The 15155-nt window shown below is 40.0% G+C and overlaps 1 protein-coding gene and 1 long non-coding RNA gene across 4 annotated transcripts in view; one reads left to right on the top strand and one right to left on the bottom strand.

The window, feature by feature from the left end:
- Positions 1-64: 64 nt before the first annotated feature.
- LOC134804349 (early estrogen-induced gene 1 protein) overlaps positions 65-15155 on the bottom strand; it is a 136363-nt gene continuing 121272 nt past the window's right edge. For all 3 annotated transcript variants that reach the window (XM_063777358.1, XM_063777360.1, XM_063777359.1), the window contains 4 exons: positions 8863-8989; positions 6386-6494; positions 5854-5968; positions 65-169 (listed from right to left, as the gene is read on the bottom strand). In XM_063777358.1, the coding sequence (XP_063633428.1) occupies positions 166-169; positions 5854-5968; positions 6386-6494; positions 8863-8989 (355 nt within the window). In that variant the 3' untranslated portion in view covers positions 65-165. The remainder of the gene's footprint in view (positions 170-5853; positions 5969-6385; positions 6495-8862; positions 8990-15155) is intronic.
- On the top strand, positions 1533-7056 carry LOC134804397 (uncharacterized). The gene is made up of 2 exons (XR_010146121.1): positions 1533-1843; positions 6771-7056. It is a non-coding gene; the product is annotated as an uncharacterized LOC134804397 (long non-coding RNA).

The raw sequence follows: 15155 nt of genomic DNA, 5'->3' as shown, positions 1-15155 counted from the left end.
AAGGAAGTATCGTGGTCGACCGAGTGTTCCCAGTGGGAGATAGTCTGTTGCGGAGGTTGTCGGGTGTAGTCGGGTGTAGTCGGGTGTAGTCGGGTGTCGTCGGGCGGCGTCGGGTCAGACTCGCGGCGGGCCGAGACCCACGTCGGCGTACACTCAGGCCGTAGGCTACCTGTAGAGGGGTATAAAAATATTACAACTCATAGCTTACCTATACGAGCCCCGATGCACATGTTTTCGTCTAGTGAGACCATTTTTTGAGGTTCTCGCGTTTGTTCAAAAATACTGTTTTTGTTTAAAAATTACTTATATTTAATGCTTATACTAATGTAATTTAATTTTATATGGTAATACTCTGCAATAACTAAATCCAAATACAAGAAATAATGTTTGTACTGAAAGAAAAAAAATAATGAGTTTTTATTTTTTTATTGACGGGTATGATTACAACATATGTGAAAAGGGCTATCACTAGGGAAAGCAATAGGGCTCTGCCAATGGTTACATATCAGAATACCGAAAACTGATTTACCTAATGTTGAATCACCTATGCTTGATTCACCTATTTTTAAATTACCTATCGATCATTTTACCTAAACATTGACTGACCTAAGTTTATAATACCTAAGCTCAAATAACCTAATGGACGAAACACCTAATGCACGATATACCTAATGCACGTTTTACCTACTGCACGTTTCACCTAAAGCTATTATACCTAATGCACGAATCACCTATAGCTGATATACCTAATGGACGATACACCTAAAGCTGATATTATGCCTAATGAACGATGTACCTAAACTTGATTTACCTAATGGACGAAATACCTAAAACTGTTAAACCTATCGCACGAAATACCTAAAGTTGATATACCTCCTGAACGAATTACCTAATGTCGATATGCCTAATGCACGGAATACCTAAAGTCTATATACCTAGCACAAAATTCATATCATTTTGCCGAATGATCAAGTGGCAATGGCCACCCAATAAATCGTATGATTTCCCAACCTTACAGTAGAAACTGTTTGTTTGGATAACAACTTAAAAATACACTTTTTGAAACGCTACTTTTTAGGTAGTAGAATGATTTCGTAAGTCTAATACAAAATTAGTTATCTTTTCTTAACTTATCAAAAACTTAATTTTTGTAAGTTAACATCATGACGATGAAATAAAAGTCGGTTTTGGCACTGTTTGGTCGCAGTTAACCTAACACGCTCCTCCTCGCTTTGCTCGTCGTCGCACCTATCTCGACTCTGTCAAATGACTGGACCTTATATTATAATAAAAAATTGTATGCCAATTGAATGATTTGGCTAAAAAATTTATACCTAATGTTGTATGCCCTAATAATATTCTACTAAACAATACTTATATTTATGATTTTAGGTATTTCGTTCATCGACTCCAGGTATTTTGTGCATTAGGTGTATCGAATTTAGGTATTTCGTTCATTAGGTATGTTAACTTTAGGTAATTCAATCATTAGGTATACCGACTTTAGGTAATTCGTGCAGTAGGTGTGTTAACTTTAGGTAATTCGATCATTAGGTATACCGAGTTTAGGTATTTCGTGCATTAGGTATATCAGCATTAGGTGTTTCGTGTATTAGGTATATTAGCTTTAGGTATTTCGAATATTAGGTGTTTCAACTTTAGGTAAATCGACCATAGGTATCCTGAGCTTAGGTAAACCAGTTGTAGGTGAAACGTGCAATAGGTAATTCGTTCATTAGGTGTTATGAGCTTAGGTTAATTGATCATTAGGTATTTAAAAAAATAGGTGAAACGAGCATAGGTGATTCAACATTAGGTAAATCGATTTTCGGTATTCTGATATGTAACCCTGCTAATATACTGACAATTTTGTTTCGAGCCCATGCATGCAGCAGTGCTGTAGGAGAGGACAATATGTTTTGGACAACGTTTTTGAAAAGTCCTTTTTTTTCAGCAATAAAAGTCTCATGCAATTTTATTATACGGTCAAAATAAACTACATTAAACATTGCTATTATGGTTCCCATTACTGGGTCATTTTATGTTCACGTGTAAAATTTATTTGAATAAACAAAATTGTTGCGTGGAACTAGACGAAATAATTTGCATCGGGGCTCGTATATACTGAAATAGATGTCATATACTAAAGAAAAAAGTGGGTTCTCGGGGTAGCCTCATTCCCTAGAGAACGCGTCCCCAGGTGGCGGATAGGGGGATGCTCACTGAGTTGGATTCTCTAAATAATCGTGGTGAAGGTCAACATGGTGCTGCAGCTGAGGCAGCAGGTTGCAGAAGAGATGGCAGCGGATGAACCTAATAGTTGAGGTCAACGGTGGCGCTCACATCCTGGAAAGGATAGACTGTCTTGGCGTCAGGCGGCAGCCGGCTGTAAAACCTTTAGCCAAAACCCATCCTCTGAATATGAAAAGTACAAATAATATGAGCGATTCAAATACTAGGGCGTCCCCCGTAAGCGACGTCCCAAACCAAGATGCACGAAATGCGAAATCCGAGGCGACGAAGAAGAAAAATGCTAGGGCGTTCCCCCAAAGCGACGGCACTGACAAAGGCAACCATCAGTCGCCCTCAGCATGCAATACCCTGCGAATGGCTACGTGGAATATCGGAACACTCACAGGAAGATCTGCCGAACTAGCGGAAACGTTGAAGAGGAGAAATATAAATGTCTGCTGTCTGCAAGAGACAAGATGGAAAGGAGCCAAGGCAGTAGACATCGGAAATGAATATAAACTCTTCTACAATGGAAGCTCAAACCGGAAAAACGGAGTAGCCATCGCAGTCGACAAATTTTTTAAGCCCAGGGTGATCAGAGTAGACCGACGCACAGACCGTATCATGGCCATAAAACTAGCGATGGATGCACAGCCACCGTTGAACATAGTATCAGCATACGCCCCCCAAAATGGATGCTCGGAAGATGAACATGAAATATTTTGGGATGATCTTGATAGTCTAATGCAAAATATCCCCCAGAATGAGCAGACCATACTAGGAGCCGATTTAAACGGACATGTAGGGGCCACCAACACCGACTACCCAAACCATCACGGTGGTTGTGGAGTTGGCTCAATAAACCGACGTGGTCTATCTATTTTGAAATTCGCTAGCTCCCAGAATATGGCGATCATAAACACCTACTTTACCAAAAAAGCGGAACACCTTATAACTTATAAATCTGGCAACCATACCACTCAAATAGACTACATATTGGCTAACAGGGAAAACCTTAAATATTTTAAGGATTGTAAAGTTATCCCCGGTGAGGCGCTTACCAGTCAGCATAGACTTTTAATAGCTTGCTATAAACTCCAGAAACCACATCGCATACAACAAGACCGTACTCCTAGAATCAAGTGGTGCAAACTCCACACACCTAAAGCTACTAGTCTAATCAACTACCTCTCGGATTACCTTCAAAAAGACATCAAGGACACACACAAAACAGTTAACGATAGATGGAATCGATTTGAAAATATATGCAATACAAAAGCTTCATCAGAGCTTGGTGTAGCGAAAGGTGGCTACAAAGATAAACCCGACACAGGCTGGTGGGATGATAGCGTCAAAGAAATAATAAAAAATAAGAGGCTCGTTTTCAAGAAATGGCAACTCACGAGATCAGAAGATGATAAACTGCTCTACAATGAAGTAAAACTAGCAGCTAAACGCGCAGTGGCTCAAGCCAAAGCGTCTGCAAATCAGGCCTTATACGACAGCCTCGAGAAAGCAAGCCAGGACTATGAAATATACAAAATCGCCAAACGACGTCTAGCCTCCTCCAAGGATTTTAAAAGCAATAAATATATAAAGGATAACCAAAACAACCTCTTAATGTCAAATGAAGAGATAAGCAGCAGATGGCGTGCCTACTTTAATAACCTTTTAAATGAGGAATTCCCTAGTAAAGACTTTATACCTCTGCCTCCAACCACGGGACCTATCGAAGGGCTTTCGGAAACAGACGTCAAGAAAGCTATTTCATCAATGAAAAATAAGAAGACCCCCGGTCCAGATGGTGTGCCTGCGGATCTTTGGAAAACGTTAGGAGACATTGGAGTAGTCTGGCTGACAAAGCTTTTTAACGATATCATCTTATCCAACAAAATTCCTGACTCCTGGAGACATAGTTTTATAGTGCCTGTTTATAAAAACAAAGGTGATGTCCAGGATTGCTCCAACTACAGAGGGATAACCCTAACATCCCACACCTTAAAAATCTGGGAAAAGATTTTGGACCAAAAGCTTAGAAGCCTTATTACAATCACACCCAATCAGTTTGGTTTCACTAAGGGAAAAGGTACTACGGATGCTATACAAACGCTCAGGATATTAACCGAAAAATACAGAGCCCTTAAGAAAAATCTCTATATGGCATTTCTTGACCTAGAAAAGGCTTTCGACAGAGTACCACGTCGTTTGGTCTGGCAAGCCCTAAGAAGTCAGAACATTCCGGAGCCATACATAAAGCTCGTACAGGACATGTATACCGATGTTAATACCTCAGTCCGCAGCCCCGCAGGAACCAGCAAACCGGTCCCCGTAAAAGTAGGCGTCCAGCAAGGCTCAGCTCTCAGCTCTCTTATTTTTATCACCGTAATGGATTACCTAACAAAGAATATCCAGGACGCGGTTCCTTGGTGTCTCCTGTATGCCGATGATATCGTTTTAGTAGCTGAATCACCGGAAAACTTACAAGAGACCTTAAATAAATGGTGCCACGCATTGGAGAGCAATGGCCTAAAGATTAGTAGGGCGAAGTCGGAGTTCATGAAATTTATGTTCGGACGAACCTGTGTTTCCTCACTCCATATCGGGGATAGTCCTGTGGCTGAAGTGACAAAATTTAAATATCTTGGTTCCATTCTGCACGAAACTGCCAAATGCGACGCCGATGTGCTGCACAGAGTAAATGCCGGTTGGATGAAATGGCGATCGTTGTCAGGTGTCCTCTGCGACCGTAGAATGCCCATTAGAACCAAGGGAAAAGTGTACAAAACCTGTGTCAGACCTGTATTACTCTATGGCGCAGAGTGTTGGACAACGACTTGTGCGCACGAGGCCAATATCCATGCCACTGAGATGAAAATGCTCAGATGGGCAGGCGGAGTCACCAGGCTAGATAGGATTAGGAATGAACATGTTAGAGGCAGTTTTAAAGTCACTCCAATACCAGACAAACTCCACGAAAGCCAACTCCGATGGTATGGACATGTAATGCGTCGAGAAAAAGATCACCCGGTAAAAATTGCACTTGAAATTGACATAGGCAAACAACCACCGGGCCGCCCAAAAGCCACCTGGTGGAGAAACCTGGAGAAACAGTCGCTAAAAATACCAGCAACCTACTATGACAGAGCCAAATGGCGGAAGCATATTCAGAGGGCCGACCCCAAATGAAATGGGAAGTGGCACGGAGAAAGAAGAAGATACTAAAGAAAAAAGTGAAAAAGCCTTCTAGTGGCAGAGGCCGGATTCGAAGCGTCTCTAATTCAGCCGCCTCTAGGCTAATCAGTTCGGCGGTACCCGTACCAATTTCCCGAGTATATGCAATCTTAGAAAGACTAGGTGTCTTTGACCAACTCTAAGGGCGAGCAGTACGTGCTTGCATTTCCTATACGAATATCTTACGGGATTGCGATATATTATAGTGAGAGAGATGGTGCTGCCATCTATACATCTTTTTGGCAACGAATCAGAAGGTCCTATTCGGCAGTGACCCTTCCTACGAAGCAGGCGGTCCTGGTCCTGGTAAGGGCATTTATTTGTATTTATCACAGATCCCGTTCCCGAGTGATGGATGTTATCTATAATATAAGTGAGTATGTATCTCGCCTGCGCTCGTGCGGGTGTATGACGACGCGCTGGTAGTCGGGCCGCCGCTCCGTGCGCTGCCGCGAGCCCAGCTCCGCGGTGCCGTCGCGCGCTATGAACAGCTGCAGCCCGGACGCTGGAACACACACGTATTCTAATAGGACTAGGAGAATAATTAGACTTCAACTGTAGAATGTAAAGGATAGAACAAAAGACATCAACGCGCTACTATTTAATGAACAAGAAGTGCGTTGATGTCTTTTGTACTATCTTTTTACCTAATGTTTTCCTAATTTTGTAAAACAATTATTTAAGTTTAATACTAGAAAAAGTACATGTATACAATAGTGACTTTCAATCTCGTACCTTATTTCGATACTCGACTGAAAAGCTCTCTATTATATCACGATAGTATAAAATACTCTTAGGTAGGTATATTGAGGATATAGGACACAATGTCGTTACTCACTCGAGGTCGGTCTATCGTCAGCGAGTGGTTCAGAGGATTGTAAACTTTACTGTAAGCACACAAGGTCGTTAGCTCGTTACTCACTCTCCGCGGAGTCGTCGACGGCGTGCTTGAGGTCGGTCTGCGCGAGCAACTCGTCGATCAGCGAGTCCGGGTTCACTCGCGTGTTCTCCACCCGGCAGGACACCATGTGCTGAACATAAAATAAAATTGAGTTTTACAGCAAACTGTTGGTGAAACAACTTTTCTTGTCACTCGTTGCCCTGGCTACATATTGGCTACGGTCGCCTGGGTTACTTTTAAAGCCCTTATTTAATGGTATTCAAAACAACCAAACATACCATTTTTATGGCAGTTATGGGCCAACTCTTATTTCTTTGTCTACATTTAAGCTTATTGGAACGTTATACACCGTGTTTTTTTTTTATTTCCGTTAATTTCAAGGGTGCATTCCTGAGCTTAAATCAAGTTACTTTCCCAAAGACACCGATATTCTAATTAACTCCATTTCGGGAATAATCAATAATTTGTTTTTTTCCTATAAGGCCTCTACAAGCGTGTACACTTGCCTTAAGGCCGGTTTACATATTGATTAGTGTTTAGAATGAGTTCATACATTTGCTACTAAACTTAAGTACAATCTCGGTCGATCGATGTTCGAAATGACATTGATATGTCGCAGATTTCAATGGTTTGGTTGAGTTAAATGTAATGCCCTTGTTACAACAACGCTATATGCTACATTTAATTACTTTTTTTTTACTTAATTCTTTATTAAAAAAAGCAAAAAAAAAAATATTTTGAAAATTAACTACGCCATTTAGTTCTCTTAAACGTACATAACCATACCCCGAAGTTAACGGAATTCAATAAAAACACGGTGTATAATATTTCCTCTAACAAACTATGCTACCTATTTAGCCACGGATAGACTAGGAACGATTGTCCCACGACACTTATACACTTATCGCCAGCGACATCTGGTGAAGTGCCGAGACCTCTTTACTAGTCTATCCGTGGCTGTATTGCCTGGATGACGGGACAGATTAACAATAAAAAAGTTGATCCTCAAAGTTGAAAAAAATAAGAACTAATTACCATGTACAATTACGTACTACCATGTGGGATAAACATATACAGGGTGATCAATCCAAATGGGTCAGTATGGAGAAGTCAGAAACTATAAGAGATAGCGAAATCTGTTCTTAGGAACCATGGCGTCGATTTTAGATTTAATATAATGACATTCAAATTTTTTTTTAATCTATCATACATAACCGGGATTCGAACCTGGTCAATATTCTTGTTGTTTGTTTGTATGGCAACTTTTAAACGATGCGTGATAGGTGGGGGGTGCTCGACCAAATATCATAGAGGGCCTCGAGACAACATAAACTACATTAAAAAAAATTCAAAATGGCCGACTTCTTTTTGAATATTTCAAGTTGGTCCAAGCGTGCTGAGATTTGGCATGCGGCGAGCCTGGGGGCCCAAGATTACCATGTCAAATTTTTTTTTTGGAAAAATCCAAAATGGCGGCGGCCACGGGCCAAAGTCAAATTTCCAAGTAGGTTAAGTGAGCCCGAAGGGCAAAGCTTCAGGCCGGGAGGCCGAAGGCCAACCCCGGCGGAGGGCCGAAGGCCCAGAGCCTCCACCCCGACTCCCAAAACGCGACTCCCAATAGGAAAAGTGTTGGGTCGTGTTTAAGCTCCAACTTCCCCCTCTCGTGTGACGCTTCGGGCCTTCGGCCTACGCGGAGCTCGGCCTTCGGCCTTCGCAAGCCTCGATGCTTCGCCATCGAGCATTCGGCCCGCCGGCTTCGCTCATCAAGACAGTTGACTTGGTAGAACGCTTGGAAGCACCGCATTCACGCAGCTCGGCCTTCGGCCTCGCGATTTGGGAGGCGGGGTGGGACTCCGGGCCTTCGGCCTTCCGCCGGGGTCGGCCTTCGGCCTCCCGGCCTACTTGGAACTAACTTGGAAATTTGACTTTGCCCGTGTCCGCCGCCATTTTGGATTTTTCAAAAAAAAAATTTTGACATGGTAACCTTGGGCCCCCAGGCTCGCCGCATGCCAAATCTCAGCGCGCTCGGACCAACTTGAAAATTTAAAAAAAAGTCGGCCATTTTGAATTTTTTTTAATGTAGTTTGTTTTGTCTCGAGGCCCTCTATGATATTTGGTCGAGCACCCCTCACCTATCACGCATCGTTTAAAAGTTGCCATACAAACAAACAACAAGAATATTGACCAGCGGGCTCAGCACGGTTCCATTTTTATCGACTATCACTATGCGCGTCCCTTTCGCACTTACATACTTGTTAGAACGTGACAGGCATGGTGACAAGGGATAAAAACGCGACCGTGCTAAGCCACCAGGTTCGAATCCCGGTTATGTATGATAGATTTAAAAAAAAATTGAATGCCATTATTATTAAATCTAAAATCGAAGCCATGGTTCCTAAGAACAGATTTCGCTATCTCTCATAGTTTCTGACTTCTCCATACTGACCCATTTGGATTGATCACCCTGTATAAGTTGTAAAGAGAGAGAGAGAGCTGACCTGGTCGTCGACGGGCGCGGCCTGCGGCTGCGGCGGCGCGCGCTTGCGGCGCGAGTAGGCGGCGCGCGCGCGGTCCAGCGAGCCGCTCTCGGACGCGGACGCGGTCAGCGACCCGGACGACGGGTTCCTGTTGCCATGGATACGTTAGCTTTATATGTACGTCCAAGGGAAATTTTTATATATTGGGAAAATGGGACGCCAAACGCTTGCTGAGCCGACCAACTGCAGTTTATTGAATAAAATCTTATGGACCTTAAGACGAAAGCAGACGATATCAAGTGACCGCTTCTCCACACGTACGTACGCAGTCTCCATTTTCCTTTCTGGGTATCGTGATTATAGATATCTTTACACAATTTAATATATATTGACCATGACCATGCCCCTTTCATTTTGACTTTTTTAATTTTTTGATTATTATTAACCTTTTCGACGCCGTGTCAAACACAAAAGCTGTCACGCGGACGCCACGTCACCGAAGTGTCAAAACTGAAATTGAACTTTATGCATATGCACGTAGGTCTATGTTGCTCTGTGGTCTGTGACCGATTAATCAGTCTTTGACATTGAACCTGTGGTGCGGATATATCGGTCATTGGCGTCCAAAAGGTTTAGAGTACAATTTGTTTAAAAATTTTAACTCTTTTTATAGTTAATAAAACGATAAAATTGAATCAAAGGGGCATGGCTATGATGAATCTATATTATATTATGTACAAATATTTTCTATAATGTCAATACCAGGGAGGAAAATAGGAACTAGGCTTAGCAAAAGTGTGACGCACCACAGCATGACATAATAAACGCATTCAAAATATGATAATTAACATGTTTGCGCTATAAAATGTAGGTATAAGCTTACACTCAAGTAAGCTAAGTTTAGTAAATAAATACTAAATTAAGTTTGAACCAAACTTGTAAATATGTATAATAAAATCCCAATTATAAAAGTGAACAGTAATTTTGTTCCGTAACTTAATATTAATTTACTATAACACACTAAATCACTCCACATGACTCGTACAAACATACAGACGGACGACATTTCATAATTATTACAACTTGGTATGTATTACTATCCATTAGTAAAACATTCTAACTACCAATTTAATGCATAGAAAAATCGCAGACATGCTTCAAAAATGGTATCATAGGTTTTATATTAAGGTACATTTCCGACGATCAGATAATAGGCAAGTGTACACAGAACAAGCCACCTCGCGAGGAGATTGCCGCGCGAAGCAGCTCGGTCGGTGGAAACGTGCCTTGGGCGAGGCAAACGCACTTGCAGCCGGAATGGCTCCGGCGAGGCACGTTTGCACAGATGCTTCACGCGGCAGTTTCGCGGCTCGTTATGTGTGGACCCGCCTAATGTGAGCAAAATTTATTTACAGCGGACACTCGTCGGCGCAACTTAATAACCAATATTTGACACTTACGAATTGACCCTTATGTATATATGACGTTAAGGCTATCAGTTGATCGGTAGGTCTTAGCTTCATATACGAGATATAAGGGTCGATTCGTAACTGTCAAAGGAGTGATCTTGAAAAATAATTATTTCTCAATTTTCCTTCTTCTCATCGGAGGAATCATACCTTTAGCATTCATAATTTATAATAATAATCACACCCCGCTAAAAAGCTACATAAATATGTATATACAATCAGCATATGAAGTTCACTACCTATATATATTTATTTTACAGGTTTTATATGACGTCAAAGACGTGAAGTGACGCCCGTGGCTACAGCCCAATATCAACCTTCGTGCATTCCGACATGGCTCACGATGACGCGCCGCGCACGCACTATAGGCTTGGTGTTCAAATGGTTAAATAACTTATACAGGGTGTTTGGTACATCGTTTGCCACATTAAAACGGCAGATAGGTTGAGTCATTTGCTATCTACTCATGCCTAAAAAAAAATTGACCATGGTTTTTTTTACTACTGCGCAAGTAAACATTTTAAAATTTACGAAAAACTGGCATAGAGCTGAAAAAAAACGTGCGCAAAATTAAAGATTTCTAGGCCTGGGAAGATAGCAAATGACTCAACCTATCTGCCGTTTTAATTTGGCAAACGATGTACCAAACACCCTGTATACAGAAACAGGATAATAAAGGCTCATTATGATTTGAATTTGTTACTCGTAGTATGAGAAGTCACTCCTCATCTCCTCTACATGGGCTTTATTTACGCCTCGAAATTTTCAGAAATTGCGACTTTATTTATTTATTTTCAACTGATATATTTTATTATAAATAAACTAGACTTTCAAACCGCATTTAATGCTTATCGTATAATGGTAGTAAAAGCGTGTTTATAATAAAATTTAATTATATATGAAGCGCGTTTGCAATCAATAAGCAATATTATAGAAAAAAGTTAAGAAATCATGCATAATAGAAAAGTTAAAAACCCTTAAGCGGAAGACACCTGGTTACTTAATAATTTAAATTTAGTTACAATATTATTGATTTAAATTATTATTTGCTTTCATATTTCATGTTAGGCTCAGTGTGGTTATTTATTTATTTTAACTTTATTGTAGAAATTTACAAAAAAAGAGTACAAATGGAGGACTCAAAACGCCTTGAGTCATTCTCTACCATATATATGTATATACAGGGTGGAAAGATAAGTCGGGCCCTGGAGGGAAGCTACCTTAAATCCTTAAGCTGGTTCATTTTATTTAAACAATTCAATCAAAAGACATTCCTTTATTTTTTAAAAGAAACAAAAGTGCATTCAAAGATTTTCTAAAACTCGCTTGCCTCGCCCGGTACTCGAACCGACTAAAAATTCCAAAAAATAAAAACGCGCAATTTTATTCTACAAGTCGATACAGTTAATGTTAATGATAACATTTCTCCAAGAAACATTAGGTCTTACACTCGTCTGTCGTACACAATATCCATAAAATCTAATATTTAGTACTCAAGATTTTTTTAGACAAGCCAATTTGAAGAAAAAAACAAAAATACGTTGAATGCAGTTTTGTTTCTTTTTAAAAATAAAGGAATGTCTCCTTTAAGTAAAATGAGTCAGCTTAGGGATTTAAGGTAGTTTCCCTCCAGGGCCCGACTTATCTTTCCACCCTGTATATCTTAAAAAAAAACATATGTAAAATTAATCTCGCTATATTATAAATTATATAAAAAATACGTCTTTCAGCAAGCCGATTCCGATGTGCTCAAACTCTAAGAGATTGTCATGTCCTTTAATATATCAAAAGTTTAAACCAAACTTACAACGTTATCAATGTTATCATCGTATTTTTACGAAAACGCACGATCGTGTCATGCTATTTCAGTCAGTCTCAGTACAAAATGTATTGAGATTGACTCAATTAGCTCGACAAACTTGCCGAGAAAATACGATGGCAAAGGATAGTTCACTACATCTGTATGTAAATTTGATAAAAAACCTGAACAAACAAGCAATTTAACAAATATTTTGACTAATTATTCTGAATTTTATTTAAAAAATCTTATAAGTGTTATATTTATATCTGATATTTTTTATAAAATGTTCGAAGCGTTACGAACGAAAACAATCATACTTAAACAACTATTATCATGAATGACATTTAATTTTATCACTGGACGCCATTTTACGAAGTCGTCACGCCTTTTTACGTGTGTGTGTAAACTAGGATTTTTTTTTATAAAATTGACTAATACATTTCTTACTTTTATTAAATTACAAAAATTAAAAGCAATACAAACCTAGCCGCAACCATACAATCGAAGTTACCCTCTCATTTTAAAATTACATTCTGAAATAACATTAAATTTGACATGTAACATATATCTTTCTAGCGGCCTAGCCAAGGTGACGATCGCTTGCGCTTCGCCATCGAATCGCTTTGTGTCTCTGTATCACCCTTCCATATTAGTGTAACAGTGACAGTTGCGTTTCGTTCGCTACGTAGCGATAGCGATTGGCAAACGGAACGAGGTACTAGTTTTTGTTGCTAGAGAAGGATTGTATTGTAATACAAAGATATTGGAGAGAATAAAAGTTTTACATACAAAACTTCTAGTCGTTCTTCTTTCTTAGCTTAACTTTGATTGTATGGGAGCGGCATTTTGACGGCGGGTTCATGCGCCTCATAATATGTCTTCAAAACTTTATAATCCAGTTGCAACAAATCTTATGGCGTCGATTTAGTGCAGCCCCATATATATCTGTCAAAACGATACGCCATTTTTGCGCCGTTCGCTTTGTACAGATGTAGTGAACCTGAACAATCCTTTGCCATCGTATTTTCTCGGAAACGTTCGTATTAGTCATCCAACTTCAGTCAGCCTCAGTACTTTTTGTACTGAAAGGGCCTGAAATAGCCTATCACGTTCGTGCGTCTCCGTGAAAATACGATAGCAAAGGATTGCTCACTACATCTGTAACTTCGTATGTTTCGTAACATGGCGCCCTAACAGCAAAAGCAGTTACTAGCTACATAATATCAAAACGCACGACATCTACCACCCGTACACATAAACACAAGATTAAGGTACCCCTGATAGGGCTCGATCCAACTTGAAATATTAATGAAATACCTGAATAAGAGGAATCATTCCAGAAAAGTGTCAAGTACATGACGCCATTTTTTAACAGTTCTAATAAAACTAAGAAGCTGATATTTGGCATGATAACGTTTGATAACTTATGATGATATAGATTACGATATACTTTTTATAGCAGTGTATGTAGATGACCTGCTATGCTTCTTTAATAATGAGGAGACTCCACATACAGTGAAAGAAAAAAAAATCAATGGTATTCAATGTATTACAGATGTAGTGAACAATCTTTGAACATCGTATTTTCTGGGAAACGTTCGTATTTGTCATGCTACCTCAGTACTTTTTGTACTGATACTGACTGAAATAGCATAACACGTTCGTGCGTTTCCGTGAAAATACGATGACCAGCGATTGTTCACTACATCTGTATACACCGTTGAATTATATCGTTGTATTATACACCTAAATGACTATCCCCGACAAAGTGGAGCCTTTTGTGGAGTGGCCCTATCCCGGATAGTTCCAATTAAGTTGGTTCTGAGTTGCAAACATTAATCTCGGTGTTACGTGCACAGGATGAAATTGCGCCAGTACGACGAGATGTGCTACCTTACACTTCACGATAAAATATCGTGTCTTTTCGGTTGGTTCAATATGTAAAACGGGGTAACTTCATCAGTAGCATAGCTTTATTATGGTGACTGCGTTATTGGTCACTTCATAGCAGTTCATGGCCACTCTTAACTATAAGACTTCTATTGCCTTGTTTCTTTCTGATTTGTTAACAGTGGCCAATTACTAGGAGAGGCCAATAGCTATAACAGTCACCCTATCTTCTTTTACATTTGGTACCTATTTGTTTATATCATAGGTTCAAACTTCACTGGCAAATTATGGACTTTTATTTTGTACGGCTGGGCTTTGTGGGAGGTTATAACTTTTATACCGTAAAGTCCACGACAATTTATAGTCAGCCCTATATTTAAAAGACGTATATAGTATCGTCCATACCAAATATATGGCAGTTTTGAGGCTGTTTTGTCTTAAAATGGAACATTGTGATAAATTATAATTATTTCATAATGGAAAATCGCGATTTTTTCACAATAGTGTAAAGTAGCACACTGAATGCCACATGCCATCATGTCAAAATAATAAATTTCAAAATGGCATAACACGTGGTTTGGTGCGGGCGAATCCTTGGGCAGTTCTTTAGTTCTTCACGAAAGAGATTTAAACGCTACTTTATACCGTAGTATAATACGCGTAGAATAAACTCGGAAAGAAATACCGTTATGTTCTTACCCGGTAAATGTACATATTAAATATGCTGACCATGAAAACCGGTTTTCTTATGAATTTTACCTGATTATTTTTTGTCATAACTAACATAAAAAACTTTTGTCAATATAATAGTTTTTCTCAGTGACTACTTTTACTGTTTTGCTAGTACATTAAAATTCGTATTAAATTGCAACAAAACGCATAGTGCTACCACAATTGACCGGTTAACTCTCTTTCTTAAAGGGTTAATTTAGTAATACAAGAACGCCCTCGTATCCGGCCGCACCGGCCGCGTGCGTGGGTACTGACAGCGCGGAGCTGGGGCGGCGCGGCAGCGAGTCGCGGAGCGCCGCGCACGCGCTGCACTCGCCGTCGCCGCGTCTGGACACACACGTCTCCTTACACTAACGGCGACAACTCTTAACTCATAGTGGACCTTATGCCCTCGCAATAAGGTTCACGAATTATCAATTAAC

Source organism: Cydia splendana, chromosome Z (assembly GCF_910591565.1).
Source record: "Cydia splendana chromosome Z, ilCydSple1.2, whole genome shotgun sequence".
In the NCBI taxonomy this organism is placed as follows: Eukaryota; Metazoa; Arthropoda; class Insecta; order Lepidoptera; family Tortricidae; genus Cydia; species Cydia splendana.
This window is presented reverse-complemented; position numbering and strand designations above follow the sequence as displayed.